At 38.5% G+C, this 26,670-nt stretch overlaps 1 protein-coding gene across 2 annotated transcripts in view; it reads right to left on the reverse strand.

Annotated features, from left to right (window-relative positions):
* The window catches only part of LOC126357744 (ATP-binding cassette sub-family C member Sur), a 546,341-nt gene that overhangs the window by 37,691 nt on the left and 481,980 nt on the right, over window positions 1–26,670 (reverse strand). For both annotated transcript variants that reach the window (XM_050007483.1, XM_050007484.1), the window contains 3 exons: window positions 25,632–25,827; window positions 1,218–1,455; window positions 1,007–1,134 (listed from right to left, as the gene is read on the reverse strand). In XM_050007483.1, coding sequence (XP_049863440.1) covers window positions 1,007–1,134; window positions 1,218–1,455; window positions 25,632–25,827 — 562 coding nt within the window. The remainder of the gene's footprint in view (window positions 1–1,006; window positions 1,135–1,217; window positions 1,456–25,631; window positions 25,828–26,670) is intronic.

Consider the following 26,670-nt stretch of genomic DNA (forward strand, 5'->3'; position numbering starts at 1 on the left):
ATTAATACTTGTAATTTGGCATTATAGTGTATTCTCAGCATTATTCCTTCCTTATTGGACCACAGATTTTGTGTAATATTTGCCGCCCAAAGGTTCTTAAAGCATTTTTGTCTTGTTCTGCCACTATCCATACCTCTGACCCAGATGTGATAACTGGGTAGATTAAGGAGTTATATATTAGTAGTTTTGTTTTTTTTTGTAACAAAGTTATTACTGAGAAGTTGCATATTTGCAAAGTAAGCTTGGTTTCCTTCTTGTATTTTTTGCCTTACAGCCTTTCCAATACTGTTATCATTTGTTAATAGGGCTGCCAAGTAGTTAAAAGAGACCATTCCTTTGAAGCATTTCCCATTGATGTTTATATCTTTAGGGGTTCTTGTGACATTATCATACATTCTGCTTTGTTTTCATTTACTGTGAGGCCAATTTTTAATGCTTCTGTTTCCACTGCACATTATGTTCCTCGGAGTGTACTGATATTTCTTCCTACTGTAGCAAGGTAAACTTAAGTGGATTACACCTAGAACTAAAAATTCCTAGAGCCAGAAAGAGAGCTACACAGTGAATTAAAATCACATGAAATTCTAATTTTGTGATGTACATCAAATGCTATAAATCTGTATCCAGAGGAATTGTAGTGGCAGCTAAAAAATACCAAATAATATATTTATCCTCATACACAGAATAAGATAAAAGCAATGTAGTCAGTTGTTCAGTCATAATTAGGAGGCAGAGTCAAAAGTCAATTGATTTTGAAAATTAGACTTTAAAATGATATTGCAATAAATCCTGATCAGATGTCAAATTCTTTCAACAAATTCTTTTTAAATGTAGCAAGATCAGATGTAAATATGGCAGCCTGTCAAGACAAAGCAAATTTCTTAAGCTTGGAAACCAACCAAAATGGATCTTATTAACAATTTCAAAAAATCACCAAAAGGGGTGTGGGAACTGAATGAAAATTAATCTTATTTGCAACATATTTGACAACAGGGCTTTTACTTACTTTTTGTCCAGCTGGTATATGGAGATTTAAGTTATGAATAACTGACTGAGAACCAGAATCATATCTCAAGGATACATCTTCAAACACAATATCACCTTCCATAGGCCAGTTTTTTGGTACTTTGATTCCTGTTGTTATAAAATAATAAAAATCATGAATCAGGTTAATGAAGTCCCCTTCATTTAATGAAGGAAATGGTCAGTGATCTCACCTCTATAACGATAGTCTTCTGTTGGAATCACTGCACACTTGTGGACTCTTTCCACTGCACACATGTACATCTCCATGTCAGCAAGAAATTTTACTACCCAGTTTAAATATATAGGAACCAGCAATGTGTAATTTACTGCTAATCCCACAAGTGCTGGTGTGATATAATTTGGATATAGCCATACTGATATTAGGGCAGCAACTATTGCAATGAAAACTATTACAGCACCTAAATAATCCTAGATGGGAAATATAAATAAAAAATGTGTCACACAAATGTATAAACCTGTTGCACCATAATTCATAAATAGTGAATTTAATCAAAGAATGTTAATGTTATATCATCTAAGGCAAAAAGTCTTTAAATCTTAAATAATTTTTTTTTGTGTGACAAAACTTGCAATTCTTTCATTCCTTCTGTAGCTTATAGCTTCAAGTCCATCCATAATTTGAAAGCATATGAGAAATAATATAGTATACCTTTATCCACGTTATTATGAATGACAGTATTAAAAAAAGCATGTGATACTTGAGCTCCTGTATTTGCAAGTAAAACTATAATGGAAATCCCTGGATGCAACAACACATAAAATAAGAGAAAGGCAACCACTAACCTATGGAGCACAGGAACATGTAGTGGAAGATTGCATTACAGAACTAATTAATAAATTACATGGCTACTTGTAAACTACACACAACAGATGCACTACAAGTAACAAACATCATGACAATTGTACTAATACATGATGCACTGTGCCTATATAAGCTGTATCTCATACATCAGTTAAAGGGCAAGCACATTTTCTTCATGAAACATGGTGTCTGATCCTATTTTCAAATTAGAAAGCAAATGACCGCAGATAAGTTCATTTTTATATACTTTATTAGTGCCCATTGTGTAGAGAGAAATATTTATTGACTCTGGAGTGATTGACCTTGGTCTTTAAGATTGGTATTGTGTAGTTCAGCTGAGTTTTACTACTATGAAGTACCAAATATTCCATTACATGAACATTGTTTTTTCTTATGCTTTTCTATACTCCACACACCAGTCCACTCCCGTATCTTATGTATTATTTCACCCAGGAATTTCCATTATTGTTATAAGTTGTTGATTTGGCTCTCTTCCTTCCCATATCATTATATCTCTGTTACTGTCTTTCTTTACTTATCTACAACTCATTGTCCATTTTTTATTCTTTAATATATCTGTACTTTCTTCTCCTCTACAGTAACTGCCTTCAAAACAAACACTTGCTGCCCTCTGTTGGTGAATACTGTTTTCTGTTATGTGATTGTATGCTCCACACAACTGTCCACTAGCCCAATATAGGTGTGGGGTTGCCTTTCCCTTATTTTACATATCTAAATGTAATAGTTTTGTGGGTTTTGTTTCTTCTGCAAAATGATGGGCTGAAGTAGGGACACACTAGAAGTATTGAAATTTTGATGATTTCCCTCTCCCAAGGATTTTTTTTTTTTACATTGTCAATAGAAAGGCCTAACATAATTATTTTAAATTTCATGCAAGCCTAGTCAAAATTCTTTTGGGAAATGTGTTGAAGTAAGACGAGTGGAAACACTGTCGTTTTCTTTTTTGCAGATTCTTCTTCATCTGAAGTGGGTTAATGGAATCCCATTTTGTTAAGATGTGTATGTGGAGGTAGGGGGAGAGGGATGTTCAGCACACTTACAGCCAATACTAAAAAAAAGAATATTTATTGCATAATGCAACAATAAGGATTTTCACATGAGATTGTTAAAATGATGTTAATTTTCGAGCTCTAAGCAACAAGGCTATCACTGTCCTTGCTAAATTAAAACAAATAAAATCGTTATCCAAAAGCAGTGTTATTGTGATGATATTTTCATGGAAACAAACTTTTTTTATTTATCTTGCTATACGCACAGGAGACCATCATCTGGTAATGTAAAATGTGGCTAATTTTCTAAACAATTCTGAGCTCCAAGACAGGAGATGTCGTTCATAACTTCTTTATTCAACTGCATACCTATTACAAATATGTATGGATAAGTAGCTACAGTGAAAACTTAAAGGAAGCAAAATTAAATAGTATGGAGTAGATGAAAGCAAACTAACATACTCGATTACAATGAACTTGAAGATAATGAAATTCACACAGTCACATCTGAAGCTAACCACAAGAAACAGAACAACATGGACTGTGGCACAAAAAGTGCCGGTGTATTTAAATCAGCTAATAAAAACCACAGCAAAAAATCTTGCAGCATCCCAGATTTGATGGTGCCTGTTTTGAAATTGAGTACAATAAACAATGTATCAAATGCAACAGATAAAGAACAAGATGGAACACAGAGTCAAGAAATACCAAGAGAAAAACAACACACATCAGAATCCATCCTAACAACTAAAAAATATGTAAACCCATTAAGACTGAAGGCATAGCGAAACCTGTAGCAAGATTCAACCAGACCCTCACCAACACTGAAAACTGCAGTAATTTGTCAATGGGGTAACTTTGCAGTTCTCATAGGTGTTCCAATGATATATACCATAATGAAACAGCTGCAGCAACAACAGCTCTGAAGACAATACTGGGCAAGTTAACAAACACAAATGTTATATTATTTAAAATCCTCATGGTTATGATTTAATTGAATCATCATGTGTAAACAGAGAACCATGTGTAACCAAAGCTAACCAGTATTTTGAAACAATTTGCAAACAGTTTAAAAATGTAATTCTTTTAGATATTAAGGAATGTATCAGTTGTAACCATCAACCCTCTGACAAATGTAACTGCTTGAGAACTTTCCACACAAGACATGGTCAAGAGCTAGGTGTATTAGGAAAGAGACTGCTGGCCCAAAAAATATTTAGTATAGCAAATAAATTATCTTGTATCAGCAATTTAGATAGCTTGAAGGATGTTTTTGTACCAAGCAGCCTGAAAGGGACACTAAGGTGAGCTGTGCACCAAATCTAGGTGTCTTGACTTTGATGTATCAGAATGTACAAGGACTAAGCAACAAAAAGTGAGAGTTCGAAGTAATTTTAAACTGAAATTTGAAGGAGGTTTCTGTGCTGTGAGCACAATATTGAAGTAACAATATGGGCTTTTCTGACCATATGGCTTTCAAAATAATAGTAAGGAATGAGAACAATAAGAAATGCACAGTCACTGAAAAATATGTACAAAGAAGACTTATTAATGCAAACAACATAAGGGTTTTTAATAGTATGCTAAAAAGAGTGCAGTGGGACATAGAATAAACTGATGATGTAGACAAAAGGTATGACACTTTTCTTACTGATTATAAGTATTGCTAAGATGTGGCATTCTTCTTACAAAGAAAGTCAGTGAGAAGACAAAAGCATGGGTAACACAAGGGATTAAAAAATGAGCAGTCACCCTTAGAAACCTAAGCAAACATGCCAAAATAAATACAATAATAAAACCATAATATAGGAAATATAGAAGGGTCTATAGGAAAGTTTTACAGGTGGCAAAAAGGCTAAGGAATGATTCATATATTAACAAGGGAAGCAATAAATCAAAATCGATTTGGAAGGTTATAAACAATAGCATAGGAAAATGTACAATCAAGACCCATAATTTCAAAATTAAAATTAAGGGTAAAATAACAGAAGATGCTCAACAGATAGCCAATATAGTCAATGAACATTATGTGAACATAGCACCAAACCCAATTAAAAGTCTGTGCAATTCAAACAACAAAAACATAAAAGTACCAACTTGTGAAAAGGCAATGTTTCTGTACCCAGTAACAGAATGTGAAATTAGAAATGCTATTAATAAACTAAAAAATAAAATGTCTTCTCATATTGATGGAATTCCTGACAAGGTAACCAAACATACTTTTTCCAGTATAGATAGTCATCTAACTGACATTAATAATATAATAGAGGGAAACATTTCACGTGGGAAAATATATTAATAATAAACATTAATAATATTAATTAAATTAATAATAAATATTATTAATAATTAATAGTAAAATATATTAATAATACTTATTTCAGGACAGGGGTGTTCCCATCAAAACTAAAACTCTCTATGATAAAGCCACTTCACAAAAAGGATAGTACAGCTGACACAAATACTTATAGGCCAGTAACAGTATTGTCAGGTTTTTCTAAAGTAATTCAAAGAGTAATGTATGAAAGGTTAGCTGACTTCCTGAATAAAAATCAAATACTGACTAATACTCAAAAAGAGTTTTGAAAGAACAGACCCACAGAAACGGCAATCTTCCAATTCTTGAAAATGGTCCTAAATGCCTTGGACAAGAATGAATTAAGCTGTAAGCTGTGAGATATTCTTAGATTTATCTAAAGTGTCTGGTCTAATCAGCCATGGATTATTGCTTATGAAACTAGAATTTTATGGGATCCGGGGACTTGCCTTCAAATGGTTCAAGTCTTATCTCTCTGATAGACAACAGAAAGTGCAAATACGTCGTGAAGGCAAAGAGTATCCCCCCAAAGAAAAAAAAGCTAGGGTTCCATGTTAGGCCCTAAAAAAAACTAGCTAGGATCCCATGTTAGGCCCTCTATGTTAGGCTCTCTGTTGTTCTTGGTGTACATAAAAGATTTGCCAAGCCATCTGACAGTTGCAGAAATGGTGATGTTCGCTGATGACACTAGCATTTTCATAAAACGATACACCGAAGGTCATTTGCAGCAGAGTGTCTCTAGGGCAATAAATGAGACAGGAAAATGGTTTAGCAATAATGCTTTGGTCATAAATAATGCTAAAACGATATTGATGAATTTCAGTCAAATTAAAAGTAAAGATAGAAGAGGAGTAAAAGCTGAGTTAGGGAACTATGTTATTGCACAAGCTCCATACACAAAATTCCTACATATATGGGTGGATGAGCACTTGATATGAGAAAAGCATCTAGAAGTTTGGAGTAAAAAACTAAGTAAATGCTGTTATGTGCTAAGAAAGCTTTGGGACTTTTGCAACACTGAATCATTGCTGTGTGCCCATTATGCTTATACAAACAGTTTGCTTAGATATGGTGTGATCTTCTGGGGAAATACAGGTATGGCAAAACAAGCGTTCAAACTTCAAAAAAGGGCTATTAGATTAATGAAAGGGGTTCCCTGTAGAGAGAATTTAAAATAATGACTCTTCCTAGCTTATTGATCTATGAATATGTCTGCTTTCTGAAAACTCACCAGGAATTTTCAGAGAGATTATTTTCACAGAGGAGTGCTCTACCAAAAAAGTGTAAACTATCAGCCCAAAATACTTTTTAGTACATTGCCTGCTACAAAAAAGAAAGTTAAAGAATGTCATAAATTCAAGGTAGAACTTAAACAATGTTTACTAACCATATAGTTTTTATAACATGGAAGAATATCTAAATATGGAAAAGTAATATTATATATATATATATATATATATATATATATATATATATATATATATATATATATAAAATATTTGTATTTATTATCCAAGTTTTTTAAACAAATTAAATATAAGAAATTATGAGGGTTGGAACTTAAATAGTGGCAACTATTTAGTCACAACTGATACAAAAGTTACATTTTTGCACTTGTAACTGTCCTTCAAAGTAGTCACCAGCATTGTGTAGAACCCATTGCCAGTGATGTGGAAGGCATAGTATACCATTACTAGAGCCTGTTCTGTTTATGGTGCAAATGGAACAGTCTACTGCCTGTCAAATCTCTGGAACAGTTCTGAAGCGAATACCACCAAGTGGTTCCTTCATCTTCGGAACAAATCAAAGTCACAAGGACTTAAATCCAGGGAGTATGGTGGCTGGTACAGTACTTCCCAGTCCCATCGACCGAACAGAGCAACCACAGCTTGTGATGTATGCACCCACGCATTGTTGTGCAAAATGATGGATGGGTTGTGCAGAGTGTCGCCGCTTCTTTCACAAAGCTTGTCGCAGGTGATGATCCAAAAACGAACAGTAATACAACTTAAGTCCTTGTGAATTTGATTTGAGTCTGAAGATGAAAGAACCACTTCATGGCATTTGCTTCAGAACTGTTCCAGAGATTCGACAGGCAATAGACCGGTCCATTCGCACCATCAATAGAACAGGCTCTGCTAATGGTAAACTACGCCTTCCACATAGCTGACAATGGGTTCTACACAACACTGGTAACTACTTTGAAGGACAGTAACAGGTGGAAACATGTAACACTTTTGTATCAGTTATGAATAAATAGTTGCCACTATTTAAGTTCCAACCCTCATATATTGTAATTGACTACATCTATACAATGTAGATTGTTAATGGAAGAATAAAGAGATTGATTAATTGAACTTATAAGGATATAACTGAGAAATAAATTCCTGTTAACCACCTCACTGGTTATAAAAGTGTCCAGGAAAGACATCATATCTACTAATACACCAGCAGGGACTTTACCTGTAGGATTAGTGACTGTTCTATCTCTTACATTAGGTACAAACACAATCCATTTCACCATAATCATAAACATCCTGCATGGCAATAATACCATGGTTTATTTTCACCTAACATTGCAAGCATCAAGAGGCTTAAGCATCGACTGAATAATACTGAAGTGAAAGCTGCTTCAAGCATGCTTTCTAAGATCATTTTTGATAGTCATCACTGTTACTTCAAATGCCAGCATAATCTATGGCTGTGATTGTGGTGTGGTGTGCAATGGTGATGACACAATGACTGCTGTTTGAAATCAGTGATGTACACTGTAGAGAGTGTCAACTGGTGCAATCTCTATCAAATACATATTACAAATAAATACATCATTCACACAGCTTTTGCTCTCACATTTACTATCACTGATTCTTCTCAGATGTGCATATACAACAAATTACCTTGATGCCCCAACATTGTGAGATCACAGCTTGGAATGTCTGTCAGTTCCCACAGTTCAGAAACTAAAACAATCATTCTGCATGGACTGCCATGACCTACTTCAGGCCTAATATGGTTTATACAAAGTACAGTCAAATGCAATTTCATCGTCACTTACACTCTGGAATTTGTCCAACTCAAATTCTTTATCACTATGGAGCCACTTGATACCTGTCAATAAAGTCAATATGACTAGTAATGAATACAATGGGATGGTTACAAGAATTCCTGTTAGTCACAGTAGCATGCTCCACTGTATACTCCAAGATAATTTTATAACAAGTGTAATAGAATTACTCTTCACTATGTAGGAAGGAATGGCAGTGAGTAGAGTATAATGATAATCTGTTATCACATGCTGTCCAACTGTCCCTCCAGCGACTCATTTGTCCACTGCTTTATGAGCTCCCTCTGCTGTTGAATTTATGAAATGAAAGAAATTATGCCTCTCATCTAACTATACATCAAGATAAAACCACACTGCCTGCCCAGTAATAGCAGCTTCTCCTAACTGAATGATTAGGTTTGTGCTTAATGAAATTTCTTCTTCAAGACTATATAGTTAGTCTTGTTGGTAGCAACAGTTAATATATTATTCCTATACCATTGTTGCATTTCATCAAGGGCACCACATGCATGTTCCTTTAACAACTTTAGAGTTGGCAGAAACCACTACCAACAGATCATGTGGATAGGCAGCTATTTATTTATTTAGTGAAAGGCAATACAGAGTAACATTGCATAGGATATTAAAATATACAAATATAAAACCATAAGAATACAACATACATTACTAGAAGTTGTGTAATTTCATACTATATTTCTATGAACAATGCATCAACTAGGTAATTTCAGAATTTTGCTTTGATCACATCTCTCAAAGGTCCTTCATACTTCGTTGTTGGGCACTCTTGCATTATGCGGTCTATAGTGTGGCCAAATTCCCCACAGCCACACATGCAGAAATTGTAATGTCACACCTATGTTTCATGGAATTGCACTGGACTGGCCCATCCACACTTTTTTTTTTTTAAAAAAAAAAAGGACTTCCCTGACTTTGTGATGAGTCATTTGTGCCCACATGGATCAGGAATTTTGCAGTCAGTCAGGGTCATGGAATTTCTTCCACTCTTGCAAAGCTGCCTGTACTTGTCTTAGTTCAGGTGGTGCAATGTTGTTGAGCACAGGTAACCATGGTGTTGTAGTAAATTTTAAGGTACCAGTTATTATCCTCATGGTTTCATTCAGTTGTGCATCGAATATTTTTAATGTGTGAGCTTTAGAACCACATGGGAGCATAATATTCTGTGATCAAATAGACCATAGCAATTGTCCCTGGGAGAAAAATTCTTGTTCATGCTCCCTGCATTGTCCCAGACGTGTCTTAACCATGTTGGTCTCAGTTTTAATTGTTTGGCTTTCACATTCAAGGTGTTCCTTATATGATAATGAACAATCCAGAAGTACTGAAGTAGCAAATATTGAAAGCAGATATTTTGTGTTGCCTTAATAGAAACCTCGTTTTGTGTGTCTGCTTCAATTCTTATACGAAATTAGCAACTTTCTAGCTCAACAGATGAAAAGATAATCAGCAGATTTAATTTAAATTCCTTTGTTCACTGCCTTGTAATACATTGCACCAGTCAAAATGCAGCCCCACTGTGAATGTTGTTCTTAAACATGGGATGAGCTGGTTGACATTTGTAAGCAGTTGGAAATCACTCTGACCACTATCAAATAATTGACAGCTGCTCTGAATCGGTGTGTTGAAAGAGTTCCCAAGAGTCATGTACCTGTGATACCTGTACCAGATACCTGAGATACCTGTACCAGAGGTTGGTTTGGTTTGTGGGACACTCAACTGTGCGGTTATCTGAGTGGTCCAGAGGTACCTCAAGTACTATCCTCTCCTGTGGATCCTGCCTCCTCTGCAGCGAGTATAGGATCTGTCATCATCCATCCACTTTACTGCTGGTCGCATGCCAATTATAGATCTAGGTGTCCTGTACTGGGTGGACAGGGACCACGGAGGACTCAGGGTATTGTACCATCCCTCTTAAACAACAAATTTAGGTGCTCTATTTCACTGAAACTGAGCCAGTGGGACTCACTCCACCTGTTTTGGGGAAACCTGTTTTGTCTGGTGTCATGGGAAGGCCAACACAAAAGGGTAGGGCTTTATCAATCTCCAGTAGTTCAAACAAATGGTGAATGATGGTACCCCTTAGAAGAATGGCAGCCAGGGACAGGGAAGGACACAGGGTGCACTCTGTATACTACTGGGGGCCTCATTCAGTATGTTGAACAGACTATTCCAGCAACCATTGAGGGAATGGGGTGCAACCAACTGCAAATTTTGGTGATGTTGTAACAAAGTATGCCTCTCATGTGGGCTTTGAAGTGACTCTTGGGTCATTACAGCATTTGGTAGAGAAGGTTGAGAAGACCAGCCTTGTGCATGCAGTTTCAATGAAGCTCACAATTTTCAGTATTGTCCCCAGAACTTATCATGGCCCTTTGGTTCTCAGTCAAGTAGCAGGACTGAACCAGAGACATTAAAAATTCTGTGACGACCTATACTGTGACTTCCTGAACTTGCGCCATAGGGTTGAGAACAGTAGGATCCCCTTAAATAGATCAGGTGTGCACTACACATCAGAGGCCACTACTCAGTTAGTTGACTATGTAAGGGGAGCACATAAGGTTTTTTATTAGATTAGGAGACTCTCCATCCATTCCAGATGACAAAGGCTGTAGGAAACCCAGAATTATCAGTGTAAGATCAAAATAAAAGCCTCCCACAGGTGAGAGCATCAAAATCCTAGTGGTAAACTGCCAAAGAATTTGCAACACAGTGCCAGAGTTTGAAGTACTCATGAAAAGCAGTGAAGCTCACATAATACTAGGTACAGAAAGCTGGTTGAAACCTGAAATTGATAGCAATGAGATTTTTGCGGAAAATTGAAGGTTTTATCTGAAGCATAGGCAAATGGGAAATGGATGTGGTGAATTTGTTGCAGTAGACAAAAAACTCAAATCCACTGAGTTAAGAAATTGAAGCTGCATGTCAGAAACACCACAAAGCCAGAAAGTACATTTAGCTTTAAACTGGTCAAGGTACAGGATGTTACTAACATACTGAAGAAAATGAAGAACAGTTTCAGTAATGATGTTTATGGTTTACGTTCAGCCATGTTAAAGTGTGACTCAGTTAATTAATGTGTGACTCAGTTCAACTGCTAGAATTAGTAACACATGTAGTAAACACACGTATATTGGAGGCTCAGTTCCCAAAGGCACTAAAGTTTGTTAAAGTCACTCCAATACACAAAAAAGGCAGCCTCTCAGGTTGTGATAATTTTAGTGCTGTTTCAGTTGTGCTTATCTTGTCTAAAGTGATAGAAACTATACTAAATAATCAATTGATAGTCTATTTGGCTTCAGATCAGGGTTAGGAACTGTTCAATCTGCCTTATTACTTTTAACACAGTGTGTGAAGCAACTAGAAAGCAAGCTAGTGGTTCAGAATAAACTCTTTGATTTATCAAAAGCTTTTGACATTGTGTCTCATGAAATCTTATTGAACAAACTGCAATTCTATGACTTTACACGAAGTGCTCTGGAACTGGTAAAATCTTATCTAAGTGATAGATTGCAGAAGGTGGTTTTTAATGGTGCAGAATCAGATTACTTACCTGTGGGCATGGGTGTCCCACAGGGTTCTGTACGTGGCCCAATGACTTACCAAGTAACACAGTTGGACCGTCAACTAGGATTTACTTATTTTCAGATGCTCTTGCAGTCTGTATAGCTGTACAAACAGCACAGAAGGTGAAATATGAAGCCAACCAGTGCACTGTCAAAGTTGAAAATTGGTGTAAAGCTAATACCCTTTGTGCCAACCGAAAAAAATACAAGACCTGTATGTATCATTTAATAATAACATTGAATTTGAGCAGAGTTCAAATGCTATTGATTTCCTTGGAATCTCAATTAATTCAAAATTATCCTGGGGCAGCCATATAGAAAGAGTGGGAAGCAACATCAGGAAAGGAATATTTGCTCTAAGGAAGCTTTGTCTTTGTCTAAATGTGCCAGTGCTTAAAATGGATAATTTTGCTTTAATACACAGTCGCATTTCCTATGACATAATACTGTGGGGACCTCAAAGCAAGGCAGCTAATGTCTTCAAACTACAAAAGAAGACAATAAGACTGATATGTAACTTGGCATGCAGAGCTCTCTGTAGGCCAAGCTTTAAAAAATTACATATTATGACCCTACCATCAATATCTATACTACAGTGTGTAATGCATATTAAGGAAAACTATTCCAGTTATCAACAGTATGACATAATTATAACTAATTATAACACAAGAAACAAGCAGGACATAGTTTCTTTCCATTGTAAATATAAACATACACAAAAGTGCATCCTATACAAGTCCATAAAATGTTTTAATGGCATACCCCAACATATCAGGGATCTTGCAATTAAAAAAAAAGAGGGAGAGAGTAAAGAATTTCTTATTGATCTCAGCATTTATGAAACAGATGAATTTTTAAGAGAGGCAAATAATATCGCATAACTGCACTTTATGTGATCACTTTGTATATGCTTCTATATCTGAGTAAGTCTTTAATTGCCTAAATTTACTATGCAATATCAATATGTACCAGAAGTTTCTCTGTTTTGTATATGTGTGTGAAGGTACTATAATTATTTGTGTAATATTTATATTGTGTAACATTTTTCTAGTTTTTGTAATTATTTGTGTAACATTTATACTGTGTAATATTGACTTTCGTAATGCCTCAGATGATCTCTGAGGTCTCTACAACAATAAAAATCAAATCAAATCAGATCATTAGGGCAAGACTCAATATCAGGGGTGTACATAAAATGATAGCTGGATCCTTCTATTGCTCACCAGACTCATCTCCTGATATAATCAAAACTTCAGAGAAAACCTCAGTACACCTGTATGTAAGTTTCCCAATCATATTTTAATCATCAGTGGAGATTTAATCAGCAATAATTAATTGGGAAAATTACAATTTTGTTAGTTGTAGGTGTGATAAGATATCTTTTGAAACTTCATAAATGCCTTCTCTTCTGAGAACTATCTAGAACAGATAGTTAGGGACCCCACTCATGTTGGAAATACACTCCTGGAAATGGAAAAAAGAACACATTGACACCGGTGTGTCAGACCCACCATACTTGCTCCGGGCACTGCGAGAGGGCTGTACAAGCAATGATCACACGCACGGCACAGGGGACACACCAGGAACCGCGGTGTTGGCCGTCGAATGGCGCTAGCTGTGCAGCATTTGTGCACCGCCGCCGTCAGTGTCAGCCAGTTTGCCGTGGCATACGGAGCTCCATCGCAGTCTTTAACACTGGTAGCATGCCGCGACAGCGTGGACGTGAACCGTATGTGCAGTTGACGGACTTTGAGCGAGGGCGTATAGTGGGCATGCGGGAGGCCGGGTGGACGTACCGCCGAATTGCTCAACACGTGGGGCGTGAGGTCTCCACAGTACATCGATGTTGTCGCCAGTGGTCAGCGGAAGGTGCACGTGCCCGTCGACCTGGGACTGGACCGCAGCGACGCACGGATGCACGCCAAGACCGTAGGATCCTACGCAGTGCCGTTGGGGACCGCACCACCACTTCCCAGCAAATTAGGGACACTGTTGCTCCTGGAGTATCGGCGAGGACCATTCGCAACCGTCTCCATGAAGCTGGGCTATGGTCCCGCACACCGTTAGGCTGTCTTCCGCTCACGCCCCAACATCGTGCAGCCCGCCTCCAGTGGTGTCGCGACAGGCGTGAATGGAGGGACGAATGGAGACGTGTCGTCTTCAGCGATGAGAGTCGCTTCTGCCTTGGTGCCAATGATGGTCGTATGCGTGTTTGGCGCCGTGCAGGTGAGCGCCACAATCAGGACTGCATATGATTGAGGCACACAGGGCCAACACCCGGCATCATGGTGTGGGGAGCGATCTCCTACACTGGCCGTACACCTCTGGTGATCGTCGAGGGGACACTGAATAGTGCACGGTACATCCAAACCGTCATCGAACCCATCGTTCTACCATTCCTAGACCGGCAAGAGAACTTGCTGTTCCAACAGGACAATGCACGTCCGCATGTATCCCGTGCCACCCAACGTGCTCTAGAAGGTGTAAGTCAACTACCCTGGCCAGCAAGATCTCCGGATCTGTCCCCCATTGAGCATGTTTGGGACTGGATGAAGCGTCGTCTCACGCGGTCTGCACGTCCAGCACGAACGCTAGTCCAACTGAGGTGCCAGGTGGAAATGGCATGGCAAGCCGTTCCACAGGACTACATCCAGCATCTCTACGATCGTCTCCATGGTAGAATAGCAGCCTGCACTGCTGCGAAAGGTGGATATACACTGTACTAGTACCGACATTGTGCATGCTCTGTTGCCTGTGTCTATGTGCCTGTGATTCTGTCAGTGTGATCATGTGATGTATCTGACCCCAGGAATGTGTCAATAAAGTTTCCCCTTCCTGGGACAATGAATTCACGGTGTTCTTATTTCAATTTCCGGGAGTGTATATTGGATCTAATGGCAACAAATAGACCTGACTTCTTTGATGTCCACATTGAAGCTGGTATCAGTGACTACAACATGGATGTGGCAACAATGATTACCAAAGTAAAAAGGACAATTAAAACAATCAGAAAGATATATATGTTCAGTAAACTAGATAAAAAAACCAGTAATGTCTTATCTCAACGAGGAACTTGAAACTTTCAGCACAGGTCAGGAGCATGTAGAGGTTCTCTGGCTTAAGTTTAAAGAATAGTTGAGCATGCACTGGATAGATATGTACCCAGTAGTACAGTTCACAATGGAAGGCAACCTCTATGGAATACAATCACTATAAAGAAACTTCTAAAGAGATTGCTGACAACAGGTGTAAAACAAAGTGTAGGGCTATAGACAGAGAGCTGCTGAATGAAATACATTTGACTATTAAAAGAGCTACGCATGATTCCTTCAATGACTACCATTGCATAATATTGTCAAATGATCTTCCCCAAAACCCAAAGAAATTTTGGTCGCATGTAAAGGCTGTTAGTGTCCAGTCACTAGCAAATGAGACAGAAACTGAAATTGATGGTAACAAAGCAAAAACTCAAATGCTTGACTCCATTTTCAAATGTTCCTTTACAAAGGAAAATCTAGGAGAACTGCCCCAATTTAATCCTTGTACAACTGAAAAGATGAATGAAATAAGTATTAGTGTCAGTGGTGTTCAGAAACAGCTGAAATTGTTAAAACTGAACAAAGCTCCAGGCCCCAATGGAATCCCTGTCATATTCTGTACTGAATTTGTGGCTGAGTTAGCCCCCTCTTCTCACTATAATCTATAATAGATCTCTTGAACAAAAATCCATGCCCAGTTCTTGGAAAAAGGCACAGGTCTCACCTGTTTATAAGAAGACTAGCAGAAATGATCCATAAAACTACTGTCCAATAACCTTGACACTGACTTGTAGAATCTTATAACATATTTTGAGCTGAAACATAATGAGGTCTCTTGAACAGAATAACTTCCTCAATGCCAACCACCATGGTTTTCGAAAACATCAATCATGTGAAACCCAACTTACACCTTTCTCACAAGACATACTGAAAGCTTTAGATCAAGGAAATCAGGTAGATGCAGTGTTTCTTGATTTCCAAAAAGTGTTTGACTCCTTACCGCACCTACGCTTGTTGTCAAAAGTATGATCATATGGGGTATCAAATGAAATTTGTGACTGGATTGAGGACTTTTTGGTAGGGAGGACACAACATGTTATCTTAGATGGAGAGTCAGTGTCAGATGTAAATGTAACTTCAGCTGTGCCCCAGGGAAGTGTGTTGGGACACTTGTCATTCATGTTGTTCATTAAAGACCTTGCAGACAATATTAATAGTAAAATCTGACTTTTTGCAGTTGATGCAGTTATCTATAATGAAGTACTATCTGACAGAAGTTGCATAAATATTTAGTCAGATCTTGGTAAGATTACAACATGGTGCAGAGATTGGCAACTTGCTCTAAATGTTCAGAAATGTAAAACTGTTGATTTCACAAAACAAAGAAACCTAATTACCTGTGACTATAATATCATTGAATGACTGTTGGAACTGACCAACTTATATACCTGGGTGTAACACTTTGTAGGGATATGAAATGGAATGATCACATGTGGCAGACTTCGGATTATTGGTAAGATGCTGGGGAAGTGCAATAAATCTACTACAGAGATTGCTTACAAATAACTCATGTAACCCATCCTAGACTATTGCTTAAGTGTGTGGGACCCATGCCAGACAGGACTAACAGGGGATATTGAATGTATACAGAGAAGGGCAGCATGAATGGTCACAAGTTTTTTTCAATCCAGGGGAGAGTGTCGCAGAGATACTGAAGGAACTGAAATGTCAGGCTCTTGAAGACAGACATAAACTTTTCTGAGAAAGTCTATTTACAAAATTTCAAGAATCAGCTTTAAATGATTGCTATAGGGATACACTTACTACAACCCCCTATGTATCACTCATAGAGGTATCACGAGGATAAGGTTAGAATAATTACTGCACACACAGAGACATTCAAACAATCATTCTCCCTGCAGAATAATTGGTACAATGGGATGTACCCTCTGTCATGTACCTCATGGTGGTTTGCTGAGTGTAGATGTAGAACACTAAGGTATTTAGGATGAAAGTTGTACATACTCTCTTCCCATTGAATGTGACATTTAGTTGTTTCGACATCTAGATGGTTATTTAAATGAAGTCCTAATACCTCAGTTTTGTAGGAGTTAGGGAAAAACCTTAACTTCTTATAATAGTTATAGAGAATATTCAGGTCTTGTTTCAAGTAATTTAGTTTGAGTTGTAAAGACTAGAGTGTCTGCGCACATGAATTTCTGATATGTGGTAGATGGTTTCTTGTTGATATAAATATTGGATGGCAGTGGTCTGAGCACCAGTCCTTGGGAAAGTCCATTTTTGATTTTGTAGACTTGCTAGTGGAGGATCCAACTGTGACTATGAATGATCACTTAATTAATATGTCTTTAATTATATTTGTAAGTAATGTGCTAGGTATTCACTGTTTAAGTTTTAGGATAAGTCCGTCAAGGCAAACTGTGTCATGCCTGCAGACAGGTACACAAGTGTGACAGAGATTTTAGAGCTTTCTGGAAGTCTCCCTCTATGAGTGTGGTTGATGCTGGCATCTGTTCACAGTAGCTTCTGTCCCTTCTGAAACTGGCCTAACAGGGTGGAAAATTAGTGTAGCCAACAGCTTCTGTTCTCTTGTACAGAATTTGCTCTAGTAATCTGTAACATATGTGTGAAAGGGCTACTGGATGGAAGATAGCTGGGTTATCAGGAGCTTTTCCTGTTTTCAAGATTGCTAAAATGTTGGAAATTTTGAAGTGGCTTCGAACATTCCTTGAATGTAGTATATTTGAGTAAACATCTGTTATTTTTTTTTTTTATCATTTCTTCCTCCAGGTATTTTATAAATTCACGGACAATCCCATCAATCCCAGCTACTTTTCTTATTGTTATTGATTTTATAACTACCTTGACTTTATCTATTCGAGAAAAAAAAACCTCATATGCAGGGCCATTTTTGTATTCTTGTTCAGTTTTTTGCAGTTTTATCTTTTACTTCTGCTTGAATAATTGGTTCTACTGGCACAGTTTTTGCTCATTGGTTAACTTGTTGTGCTACCTGATCAGATGAAGTTTTCACTTGCTCCTGCACAGCTATTGTTATTCCACTTAATTCCCGTAGTATATACAAACACTTTCTGTTGGGGTGAGGGAGCAACTATCCTGTCCATGAACCCATTCTCATCTTTGAGGTCTATGCAAATGCTCCACAAGACCAATCCACAGATCAAGATCTGAGGCATTTCTTATCAACACACTTGATTAACATGCAGCTACATGCAAGCCATTCAACCTGTGCCGTAACAGTAATCTCAGAAACTAGAGTGGAACTTGATGAAAATCAGGAGGTGCCTTAGGCCTCCAGACATTGATAAATTCACCTACAATTCCATATTTATGAATTGTGTTGTTGACACCTTGGAGTGCCTGATTACCATCAATCAAATGCCTTTTTCTAAATCCAAGCTGACACTGCCTAATGCCTAAGCATTGCATATGCTCCTGAAATTTAGACACACAAGAGATTCTCCCGTGCTTTAGCAAGTGTGTTGATAAAGCAGATGAGCCTAAATGACTTACAATCAGCATGGCAATATCTTAAGAATTTTTAAAATTATTACTAATATGGAAATTTTGCATACCTCTGGTACCCTTCCCAGTTTAAGACAATCATACAGAAGCCTTATATGAAATAGGTTAATTTGTAGTACTACATGATACAGCATCTCTGAATATACACCATCAGGAAAGAAGGCCATCTTAATTTTAGTTTTGAACATATTAGGACGTGTGTCAGTGCCCGGTGCCAAGGAGGACAAGGAGAACCACCATTTCAAGTCATTCCTGTTGAGAGAACTGAACAATCTCCTTCCCCAGCTCTGAATGCTGTTTGGTGTTGGAGGCTTTCGACAACATTTGCTCTGATTATTGTTAGGCATTGAAGGTTCTTCAGCTACTTCTGCACAACATCTTTCAGTACCTCACCATTCTGAAAATGGTGTCACTAAAGAACTGCCCTTTTCAGTCTGAAGCAAAAAAATGGGTGATATTAGGTCATCACTGGTAAGCTGAAAGTTTCCTTGAAGTTGTAACTTTGTGTGTTAAGATTAATGTAGTATCTCTTTCTTCAAATCCAGAAGAATGAGTCCCTCTATATCCCAACAGCCTTTCATTAATGCCACATTTTCAGTAAATGTTTTGATGAATTGAGTAAAACTGCTCTATCAATCTTGCATCCAAAAAAAAATAAATAATTCATATTCAGTAAAAAAGTTCTCCATACCACCTCATAGGAGAGCAAATGATCAGTTGATTCTGTTTTCCTTCAATTTGTATTGGCTTTGAGGGTAACTGTAGGTGTGTATTGTGTGCAAACTTTTAAATAATCCATTCCAATCACATGGTCACATTATTATTGCATATAATCAATTATAGTTAGTATTTACTGTAGCATACAATAGCAATTTATTACAACTACTTCTCTATGCAATGTATTCTTTTATTTGCTTTAAAGTCTGAACTTAGCACATATAAATATTTTTAATTGTTGAAAGAGATGCCTATATAGTGATTGTTGTACTATAATGAACATTTTTTTTTTTTTTTGTTGAAGTGCTGCTCAAATTAGCTAAGTAACAGTTTATACACTGTTGTTTGCCATTTTATAATTACAGAAGTTTAATTTTAAAGCATGTGCAGCTATTGAAATATTAATGTGCCTGCACTTAGAAAATATTTGTAAGGGACTACGGCTTAATCAGATTGTACAGTTTAGGCTTAGTTTTAATTTTTAGTTAACCAGGAGATTAGTATATTCATGCAACTACTAGATTTTTATCAGCTCAATGTTTACAAATTATTTGGTTGTAATTAATCTAACAAATTATTACAATTTATGTCAGTTATGTAATGGCTTCAATTACATTATCCTTTATTGTGCATGTGTTTTTGGAGGTGGACTAAAAACACATTTAGTGTTACAGTGAGACAAGGTTCAGACAATTTTGTTTGATACTTTGTCATCATATGGCAGATATGCCAGTGTCATGTCCTACTCATCATGTTCTATTTGTTGGGACCATATCTTCTTCCTTAAAGCATATTGGATATGTCTCCTGCCAACTATTCTTCTTGAATACATCATTAAGGTGGCTGAGCCAGCACACCCACATGATGTGAAGAATGATGGCAAATGGAAGCATGGAGGTATAAATCAGTGTGGGTGGTTTTCCTTCACACACTGTGTTCCCTAGAGTTTTCCACTTTGTGCTTGCCAAGCATGTCCAAAAATGAGAGACTACCATTGTCTTCCACCTCCATAATGAATTTGATGCTGTGGTGCAGTGTTCAGATGTTGGAGAAACTCCTGAAGCCTTTCACTCCCATGTGGCCACACCACAAATGTGTTATAAAAAAAAGTGGGATGTGTTGCCATGCCACTCTCACCAGTTATGGCCAACTTATACATGGAGGACTTTGAAGAAAAAGCTCTGGATAACGCTGCATCCCTTAATATTTTTTAAATATGTTAATGACACATTTGTGGTGTTGTCAATGGAAGTGAAAGGCTTCAGGAGTTTCTCCAACATCTGAATTGTCTGCACCTCACCATCAAATTCTCTATGGAGGTGGAAGAGATTGGTGGACTCATGTTTTGGATATCCTAATCAATGCAAAAATGCAAAGTGAATGGCACTCTAGAACACAGTGTGTACAAGAAAGCCACCCACACTGATTTTTATCTCCATACATCCAGCTGCAATCATTTGTAACAGCTTGAGGGTGCGATACATTCACTGGTCCTCAGAGCCCATCCAATATGAGATGAAAGGAGCCTATTAAGGGGCCTCAACCACATTGAGAATGTATTCAAGAAGATTAGAAATGGCTGGTGACAAATCCAATATGCTTTCATGCGGAAGGCACAGACCCAGCAAATACAAGTTGGAGGAGTATAGTACAATGGCATATCTGCCATGTGCTGGCAAAGTATCACAAAGAATCAACTGAACCTTGGTTTGACATAACAGTAAATGCATTTTTCACCCATCTCTGAAACAAAGTGCACTACTAGGTACTATGAACAATGAGCTAGCTCCATAAGCTAGGTGTCCATTGTATTTTGTACAAATCTGGTAAGGCATACATCAGGCATACCTTGGGGACAATGAAACAAAGGTGCAGGCAACACTGGGGACACATCAAACTCCTGCAGCCAAAAAATTCTGTGATTGCAGATCATTGCATAGCTATGTTGTGCTCAACGAAATACAGACAAACGGAAGTGCTAAGACAGACTTTGTCTATTTTGGACTGTGTTCTATAGGAGGCTACTGCAATACAGATGGCTGATGGCCTGATCAGTAGCAACAGTGGCTTCACTTTCAGTGAAGTGTATGACTAAACACTCAGCTACTTCCATGCCTGATGGGAGTGGCAGAATCACAGAGGGACTGGAGTTCATGGCCAGCATTTGGTGATGGGTCACCCCCCCCCCCCCAACATCAACATCATCACCATCACCACCACCACCACCACTACCAGCACCACCACCACCACCACCACCATCACCACTCATATTCTGACATGGTAGCCACCGAGTATTGAAAGAACGAGTTTGGAAGGGTAATAGTATAAAAGAGGTACAATGTAGTGAAGACACTCATTCTACCGGTCTCACATGATGGTGGTGAAGAAGAAGCAGATGATGATGATGGGAAAGTATACTGTCAAAATATTGTGTGGCATAAATGGTTGCACCCAGCTGGATACCCAAGAGCAATACAAACTACATAATTGTTACATTTCATAAATACTGTAATTTTTTAATTTTGTTTTGTGGACTGATGTAGATTCAAGGGTGTTAGGCTACTTCTTGTGAGAGGATGGTTGGCAGCAGGGGTTGAGGCAATGATGCTGACAGGTGGTGGCTTTGGTGAAACACTAGCATAAGGCTAGTTCTTTATTATGAATCACGTAGCTACATGTGGATGCCTCAGTGCAGCAGTCGTGTGCCCTCTTGGCCCATAGTCAGTCTCTGTGTGCAGTGTGTTGACAAAACCCACATGGCTTGCCACTGTGACTTGCTTCCAGGGTTGCTGATACCAGTCCCTAGCTTAGCAACATGCGACCCAATATGGCAGGCTGCGTGGCAGACTGGTGGTATCAGCGGTTCTATGGATGGCCAGAATGCTGCTAGGGGAAGCCGGCCTCGCAGAGGGAAGTTCCAACCCAATGAATGGCAGCATGAAGCACCATAACATCTGTAGGGTAGTCAGGTGGGCAGTGGCACCTGCCTGGAGTCAACCCACTACCTCCCTGGGTAGTTGTCTGCTGCTGCTGTGCTGCTGCTGCAGTTGGCCAGGAAGAGGCTCACTCAGTGATACAGTACAAATCAGAACCAGGACATGGCTCACAATGGTGAAGCCCCTAAAATGATGCAGTGCACTGGCTGGTCTATGTCTCCTCTTCACCCAATGTCACCCTTTCATACTAATAGGCACTTTTGGACTGCTCATCCTTTAACTTAAATTGGCGAGTTGTGTATAAACTCAGTTGTTATGATATTGTACTACTTCGGGTCACATATAGGAAAACAATTTCACAGCCTAAAGAAATAATAATTGCCTGGTATGGCCTGTAAAAACAACAGCTTTGCACTGCATTGCCAGGAATGCTGTGCCCACGCTAGCCATCCTGGAATATCCCTACTGCTACAAGTGGCATGCTATCATACTGTGCCTGACAAGTGCCTTTATCTTTTGCAATACTTTACAACTAGGCTTCCATAAAATCATCAAAAACAGTTGGGGTGATACAATTGGGTGGAAAATGCCTATGAAAAGACTGTAGTAGATAGTAGGAGGTTTCGTGAGACAGATCTTGGGCCTAGCACTTTTATAGAGAATGAGCCATGGGGCAAATGGTTGGGAGCAGGGGTGGAATAGAGACAGACAAGGATATTGTGCAGGTTTGATGTGTGGTAGAATATCACTGTGGAAGGTGTGGGGAGAATATTTCACATCTCAGTATATGATTAGAGGTAGTCAAAATCCTGTTTGAGAATGTGATTGAGTTGCTCCAGGCCTGTGTGGTGCTGAGTCACATTGAGGACACTCCTTAGTGGTTGGTCAGTGGGTGTGTGGGTGATGGTTGGTGACAGAGGAGACAAAGCACAGATATTTGTTTCTGGTCAAAGTGGAGAGAGTAATTTCAGCATATGAAAGCCTCAGTGAGACCCACAGCTTATTTGGAGGAGAACTGGTTGTCACTGTAGATGCACTAACCATGGGTAGCTGAGCTGTATGATGTGGAATAGCTGGCAGCTATTGCAATGGAGGCTTGATGTGGGAGGAGGTACTGATGGGACCACTCCTGAGGTGGATTCTTGTGCTGAGTATGACTAGGTGAAGTAAATGGAGGAGAAGGTGTTGAAGTTCTGGAAGAATATGGATAGGATGCACTCACCCTCAGTCCATATCATGAAGTTGTTGTAAATGGATCTGAACTGGGAGAGCTTTGGGTTCTGGGTGGCTGTGAAGGATTTTTCTAATTGGCTTGGGACACAATGGTTCTCTATCAGTGGCCCTGTCTGTAACATAGATTTGTTTGTGGGTGATGCCTTCAAAGAGAGAAGCAATTGTGGATGAGGAAATAGATGGTCATAGTGACCAAGAAGAAGGTTGTATGTTGGGAATCAGTCAAGCATTATGAAAGATAGTTTTCAATGCTGGAAAAGCCATAAGGATTGGGGATGTTGGTGTACAGGAATGTGACATCAACAGTGATGAGCAATGTGGCATAATGGGTGGTAATGGGCTACAGGTAATGGGCTGAAGGTGTTTGTTCACGAGGGCACAAATTCTCTCTGTGGAGGCACAGTATCCAGCCACTATGGAATATCCTGTGTGATTGGGCTTATGTATTTTGGGAAGCTTGTAGAAGAGGAGGAATAAGAGTGAGCAGGCAGACAGACTCAGAGAATGAGTTCAGAGATGGATATAGGGATCTGATGAGAGACTAGAAACCACACTGGATTTCTGGAATGTGGTCAATGTGGCAGGGCATGTAGGTGGATGGTTCTGACAGATGGTGGAGTCTCTCAGCCAGGTAATGTCTGCCCATACCCGGCTTGACTTCAACAACTGCTTCACAGCTTATGCCCCACATGGATTATTCACATCAACACCATTTTTTCTGAATTGTGCAAGTGAGAACTCCCCATGCAATGTATGCTTTGTTCCCATAATCCATGTGTCCTCAGTCTGTACTGGTTGCTGTCTCCCACCTGCCTCAATCCCTTCCCCGCTGCCATTTGAACCTTACAAAGACCAACTATCCACTGAAAGTGCATCTGCTTGGTGCGTTCTCCTCTGCTCCTCACCTCCCCTCCCCTCCTCCCCCTCCCCCTCCCCCAAGCATATCCTTGTGACCCTGATGCTGATACTTGCCATCATGTCCCTGCACATTTACACAGACAGCACTTCTACACCTTTCCCCACACCTACCCTGCTATCTTCTCCATTCTCAACTCATGCCCCTTCTTTAGCCTCTCTACCAAACCCAGCTGAGATCATTGTTCAGCAAAGCTGGGCCTCAGTGATTGAAGATAACAGTGAGCCATGAATATGTGAGTTTCTAGATCTGATGCTGACGATGAACTTTATCTGATAGCTTACTAAAATCCAACAGTGAACTTTCAAATGTCCCTGTCTGCCACTCAGTGGCAGGCACATGGTGAGAATAAAATAATCAGATGCACAAAATTACTGCAATGAGGACTGTGTGAAGTCATTATACCCTCTAAGGGAAAAAGTGAGGGACTCGCCATGAATGAACTATCCAAATAGGACAGAAATCAGTAGATGTGACATATATGTACAAACAAACAAACAATTACAATTTCAGAAAAATTGGTTGATTTATCCAACAAAAAAGAGCTTCACAAATTGGGACAGTCAATAACAGATTGGTTCACCTGTGGCACTTATACAAACAGTTATTCAGTTTGGCATTGATTGATGGAGATGTTGGAGGTCCTTCTGAGGGACATTGTGCCAAATTCTGTCCAATTGGTGTGTAAAGTCATTCAAATCCCATGTAGTCTGGAGGGCTCTGTCCATAATGCTCCAAACACTTTCAATTTGTGAAGCTTTTTCTCTTGAATATATCATTCAGTTTTTCTGAAATTGTTATGATTTGCTTGTCTGTACATGTACATCACATCTACCAATCCCACTTCTGTCCCATTCAGATAATTCCTTCATGATTCCACATTATCTTTTCTTTTTTAGCCAAACACAATGAAGCCACACTAAATAGCACACGCATTGATTGATGGAGATGTTGGAGGTTTTTCTGAGGGACATTGTGCCAAATTTTGTCCAATTGGTGTGTAAAATCATTCAAATCCCATGTAGTCTAGAGGGCCCTGTCCATAATGCTCCAAACACTTTCAATTTGTGAAGCTCTTTCTCTTGAATAAATCATTCAGTTTTTCTGAAATTGTTATGATTTGCTTGTCTGTACATGTACATCACATCTACCAATCCCACTTCTGTCCCATTCAGATAATTCCTTCATGATTCCACATTATCTTTTCTTTTTTTAGCAAAACACAATGAAGCCATATTAAATAGCATGTTTACATTGTTCCTAATACACTGTAGAACACAGTTTCCTTTATGCAACAAAATGGCATGGGTGTACAGTGCAAATCCAGATAAATATAAAAACACAAGAACCATTTGTATACACATTAAGATTTAAATTTAGACAAATGATAAAAAATTACTTACTAAGGCAATTCCTAGCCACCTGTTTCCAGCATTCATAATGAGGAAGACGTTTGTATGACAATCCATTCTTTTAAACAACAAATCTGCAAAACGCTGTTGGTGATTAAATGCTCTGATAGTTGTCAAACCACCTAATGTCTCTGAGAAATGTGAAAATATAGGTGATCGTGTGATACTGTCTAGTCTCTGCAGTTCTCTGTAATACAGTTCAAATATACAAATAAATAAATAAAAGTATTTATGTTGACTGCCATTCACTTATGCTTACAGTTAAATGTACATGTATTGTAAATAGGAACTAGTCACCAACAAGAAGTTACATTTTAAGATTTCTGTAAGGGAAGTACCTATATAAATTCATATAAAATTTAAGTTATGAGAAAATTAAAATAATAACAATACAGAAATTACTGTAAATTATATTGCATCTCATTGTGTAAAAGAGTGGAGAAAAGTATGCCAACCAAAGGTATGTTTTTGACAACAAATCCCTTTATCAATCACAATCACAATGCTAAATGTCTTTGTTCAACAGATTGTCTAATATGGTTTATATGTGGCTACCATTCACCACAAAGAAGAAAAAAGTGTTTCTTGTTGTGACCAGAAATCGTTACTCTACCTGATTTACATATGAGAATAAAGAATAAATTTGTGTCAAGGAAGGAAGTGGAAATAGATGGGAAGATTTTACAGGGTGTTTCAAAAATGACCGGCATATTTGAAACGGCAATAAAAACTAAACGAGCATCGATAGAAATACACCGTTTGTTGCAATATGCTTGGGACAACAGTACATTTTCAGGCGGACAAACTTTCGAAATTACAGTAGTTGCAATTTTCAATAGCAGATGGCGCTGCAAGTGATGTGAAAGATATAGAAGACAACGCAGTCTGTGGATGCGCCATTCTGTACGTCGTCTTTCTGCTGTAAGTGTGTGCTGTTCACAACGTGCAAGTGTGCTGTGGACAACATGGTTTATTCCTTAGAACAGAGGATTTTTCTGGTGTTGGAATTCCACCACCTAGAACACAGTGT

This window comes from Schistocerca gregaria, chromosome 1, assembly GCF_023897955.1.
Source record: "Schistocerca gregaria isolate iqSchGreg1 chromosome 1, iqSchGreg1.2, whole genome shotgun sequence".
NCBI classification, from domain to species: domain Eukaryota; kingdom Metazoa; phylum Arthropoda; class Insecta; order Orthoptera; family Acrididae; genus Schistocerca; species Schistocerca gregaria.